The 4614-nt window shown below is 27.5% G+C and overlaps 1 protein-coding gene across 3 annotated transcripts; it reads right to left on the bottom strand.

Annotated features, from left to right (window-relative positions):
• Positions 1-524: 524 nt before the first annotated feature.
• LOC112452127 lies at positions 525-4551 on the bottom strand. 3 transcript variants are annotated; one of them, XM_025012194.1, is made up of 6 exons: positions 4067-4551; positions 3554-3898; positions 2351-2558; positions 1785-1873; positions 1680-1748; positions 525-1081 (listed from the first exon to the last, which is right to left on the bottom strand). In XM_025012194.1, the coding sequence occupies exons 2-6, from the start codon at positions 3893-3895 to the stop codon at positions 818-820; spliced, it is 972 nt and encodes a 323-aa protein (XP_024867962.1). In that variant the 5' UTR covers positions 3896-3898; positions 4067-4551; the 3' UTR covers positions 525-817. The 3 variants fall into 3 exon arrangements, 2 of the variants coding, with proteins under 2 accessions (XP_024867962.1, XP_024867961.1); XM_025012193.1 differs by having other exon boundaries at positions 1680-1873; XR_003040459.1 differs by lacking the exon at positions 2351-2558 and having other exon boundaries at positions 1680-1873.
• Positions 4552-4614: the final 63 nt, after the last annotated feature.

Raw genomic sequence — 4614 nt, 5'->3', positions numbered from 1 at the left:
TATTGTTAGCTCCCGTACGTACTGTTAAAAATGTTTGGAAATTTTAGAAACAAAGAATTCTAAATTTTTTGTATGTTGTTAAAAATTCAAATTTTTGTAATCACAAACAATTTTAGAAATATCTTTCGAATTGAGTTAAAATTTTTATTAAACTCCATTTTTTTGTAAAAAAAATTAATTTTTTCAGTTAGAGTTAAAATGTGATCATTATGCTATAAAAAGCCTGTTTTAACTGAACTTCTTCTTCTTCTTCTTCTTTTGATACAGTTCTTTTCTCTTTTTCTCTCCAACGTGTTAAGAAAAAGAAGAAAAATGAACCGTTCCGGGAAAAAAAGATTATATATAATTATATAGGGTTATATATACTTCCATATGAATTTTATATGGATCCATATATAATTTCATATATGAGCATATATGATCTATTGTTTATATCTAGTTATATTTGGAATTATATATGTCCATATATAATCATATATATTTATATATAATTATATATAATTATATATAATCTTTTTTCCCGGGTTGCAAGAAGTTCAGTTAAAACGAATAGGCCTTATGAGTTTTCAGAAAAAATAGAAATATCAATATATTCATGATTCTTTCCTACAATTAGCTAAAACTTAGGGAAACTTTGCCCCTATTTATTGTTCCAAAATTTTTTTTAGAATTTTCATTTAACAGCATAATAGTAGGGGGTAATAAATACCAATTTAGATAGAAATATTTTAAACCAATTTTTTCTCACCTATTCATTTATCTATTTAAGAGTCAATCCATTTACTCATCTATCTATTAATGTCTTTATTGCTTAGATTTAAGTGTATTGATAAAAAAAATGCTTAAACATCAACTCACCGTCATGAAACAAAGAATCATCTAAATGAACTCCGAATTTTTTGAAAGCTTTGACAAAATTGGAACCATTATCCGTAACAGTGCCTACCAACTTCTCACCAATTATTTCATATTTTGAATGAATTTCATTCAAAATATTGGCGATTCGATCATGTGTATGGCTTCCGGGGAATCGTTTGCAGGCAATGGCATATGAATATCTTTTGAAAGACTGTTCATCAATCTGAATGAAAACATATAATAAGTTCCAAATAAAATGACTACTGTTACAGATTTCGAATTGATAGTTTAACTTAAAAATACTGAATGTTTTATTTATTTGCTCAAAACTCATGCAGCTTACAATATTGAAAATGCTTAAAAGAAAGTCTTTCTGACATTAAAAAAAAAAAGTTTGAATAACTCGTTAAACACAGTCTACAATAAGAATTTAAAGCCTAAAATTTAAGCTTTAAATTTAATCCTTAAGCCGTAAAAAACTGACAAATCAACATCAAATATTTGATTCAATTTCTTACGGCTTAAGATTTAAAGCTTAAAGATTAAATTTTACGCCTTAAATTATCATTGTAGACTTTACTTTATACAGAGTTTTCACTCAAGGGCTAAAAGAAAATCTTTTAATCAAAATATAAGATACTATGATTAACAATGCATTTTTTAATTAAAAAAAGCGGTTTTTGTCTAAATAATTATTTTTTTTTGGGCAATAAATACCTGCTTATTTCAATTATTTTATATGATCGAAATAGCGATTTGATGATTAAATGCGAGTTTTTCAAGTATACATTGATTAATAATATAAATTCTACAATAATTACCCAATGAACAGTCACACCAATGAATCGACGACTGTGGCTACTCCAGATATCTGCTGTTGTACACACATATTTGACGTTCGAAATCTCGTTCTTTATATTATTCATTTTGTCCTTATATGACTCCTCAATTCTACGTAGTAATGTACGAGTAGACAAATGGTGCAGTTGTTTGTTATCTTTACGAATATTCATATCTACAATGCATATTTATAGTTCAAAATTTACTATCCATTTCAATATTTAAATCGTGTATTTAAATAAACGTGAATTTCGGTCGAAATACTCATGAAAATCGAACAAGCGCTAGGATTTTATTGTTCAGCTATTACAAAATTTTTATTGATAGTATTGCAAATAGAAGCAAAATATCAAGTATGAGGAAAAATCATCTATTCACTCACAAAATTTTGAAAACGCACTGATTTCTATAGTGAAGTAACCTTTTTGCCATAAAAATTTGTTTAGATTTCTTTGCATATACACCTTTTTTCCACATACTGGTATTAATACAAATAACTTTCTTCTATTCAAAAAATTTTTTTTCTACAAATACTTAGATTTTTTTTATATGACTGCATTTAACTGAATTTCACGTGTCTGCAAGTATTTTGAATTCTGAAATTGACCATACAAGATATTCTTTATATTTAATTGAATTAAATCAGAATTACCATCAAAAATTTTCCGAAATGAGGGTAACTCTACTGTATTATATGGCACAAAACTCTCTAAAATAAAGTTTGTAACATTGTCTTCAAATTCTTTTTGAGAAAAATCACAGTAGGTTCTTCGATTTTTATTGTCTTGAGAACTGTGAAGGCGTTGTCTTTTAACGAAGCAGTAATTCTCAAACTCCGTCAATTTTTGACTATGTACTCTCTAAAAACAACTTAGTATGAGAAGCATTTATTATGTGATACATTCTTTAAGGATAAATGAAACTTGTTTATTACTGCAATTTTTTAATTTTGCAACAATAAAATGATTTTCTATAGGAAAATACTATACTAATTTTCTATAGGCTGTATACAGAACGAGTGCATTTTCTATACCTGTAACCTACACGGAGATAATTTTTTGTTATATTTTACCATTAAATTCATTACAAACTTGGGACAACTTGGCAACCAAAGAATTTTTCAAATATACAAAAGACATTTTACAAACAACGTAATAAAAATTATCAAGCAGATTGGTAATTCTTGAAAAGTTATTAAAATTATTGAAATTTTACTATATATTTTAGTAAAATTAATCAAACATATTTTATATTTTATTGTAATAGATATTAATATATTTTTTTATGGTAAATATTAATCAGAAAAGCTCGCATTAAATTTTTCGTAATACATGTTGTCTCACAACTACTATAATTTTTAGGGTAAATTCTAATAGAAAATTCTCTCTGTGTACTATTGACTACTTTAAACAAGCAGAGAAACCAATGTTATCAATCTATTAATAATATTAAAATAAGTATCAATTCAGAATTTTAATAAAAATATTCGTTTTTAATCAAGCTTTACGATTAAAGGTTACGATTAAATTTTGCAATTTGAGCGATACAAATTTATTATGAAAAATTAAACTTGAATTATTATTCAAATTAAATTTACCGAACTTTAACTTATAATGATAGTACATATGATAGTAAATTGAATTATTCTTATTTTAAAATTAATAATAAATCAATAAAAACACTAATTACAATGGCAACTTTTTATTAATCTACTAAAAATGAAATTTAATTCTACTGTAAAATTGATGCTTGTCTCTCTAAATTTATATAATTTTTTATTAGTGATATAGCAGAATAATAAAAAATAAATACAATAAAATAATGCAAGCAAAATAATTAGTTCAAAGCATCCTACCTTTAAATGAGTTTTAAAATTGGATGAAGAGTTTAAACTTCCACATATAACAGAATGCTTGTTGAATTCTATTTTACACATCTGGCATATACCGTAAACTTTCCCAGTAGAGGAAGGTTTTGATAGATCAGGAACAAACCATCTACCATCTAAATATGACCGTTTATTGCATTCTTCTTCCAAACTTACTCTCTCAATGGATGTTTCAGATGGAGTGTTTATTCTATTTTCGAAGCTTGTAGAAGTCATCTCCGTTTCAGAATTATTCGAAACAATGGAGATTCTAGAATTTTCATCGTCGTCGTTCAGATTTGAAGAACTATTGTCATCAAGTGATGTCATATTCTGTATAAAGTAAATCAAAATTTATAATATTCTGAACGTTCTTACATTGAAAAAAAAAAACGCCACTAAGATATTCCTTTCCCGGTTTTTTTTTCGTATATCCAAAAGGAATTATGTTATTAATAATTTGATCATAGCTGAATAAAATATACAAAAATTAATACTTACGTTCAGTTGGATTAATCTCCCTCTATAATGTTTTCTTTTATATTAAAAACCACTATTTTTAATGTAGTAAATATTCACAGTCCGCACTGGAATTCACTCATTTACTAATATTTACTGAGAAGCAAAAAAATTTGCCGTTGTGGCTCAGTGCGACAGTACTGTGCGAGTAGATTGCGGGACGCGAATCTTTCCACTACTTGACTTGGAATGCTCTTACTAAAGCTTCGGCGAGCTTCGGCTAACCCAAGTCAAGTAGTGGGGAGATTCACGTCCCATGATCCACCTGCGTTTACGAAGGATATCAAAATAAAATTTTCATGTTCTACGAAATTTGTGATGCCCTTGAACATTGAGACAGGCATAGTTCACGAAAGTGTCAACATTCTATAAGAAGTGTCATTGAGCAAGTTTCTTATGTCGATGTGATGTTTATGTACCGTTCTATAATGTTAATACTGACATGTACAGTTTATGTAATTTGGGTAATTCGGGCAGCGGGTAGCCGTATCGATTCGGGTACCCGCTACCGTGTCGACGCCGTTATACCC

The sequence above is a fragment of the Temnothorax curvispinosus genome, unplaced genomic scaffold (assembly GCF_003070985.1).
Source record: "Temnothorax curvispinosus isolate PA1 unplaced genomic scaffold, ASM307098v1 QBEX01002983.1, whole genome shotgun sequence".
In the NCBI taxonomy this organism is placed as follows: domain Eukaryota; kingdom Metazoa; phylum Arthropoda; class Insecta; order Hymenoptera; family Formicidae; genus Temnothorax; species Temnothorax curvispinosus.
The sequence above is the reverse complement of the archived record's forward strand: the minus strand, read 5'-3'. Positions and strand labels throughout refer to the sequence as shown.

Coding starts and splice junctions, on each gene's coding strand:
- LOC112452127 (XM_025012193.1), bottom strand. CDS start 3,895: ATGACATCACTTGATGACAATAGTTCTTCAAATCTGAACGACGACGAT. Junction 2,559..3,553: donor ATTTTAAAACTCATTTAAAG/GTAGGATGCTTT, acceptor AGTTGTTTTTAG/AGAGTACATAGTCAAAAATT. Junction 1,874..2,350: donor ATTTCGGAAAATTTTTGATG/GTAATTCTGATT, acceptor TATGCATTGTAG/ATATGAATATTCGTAAAGAT.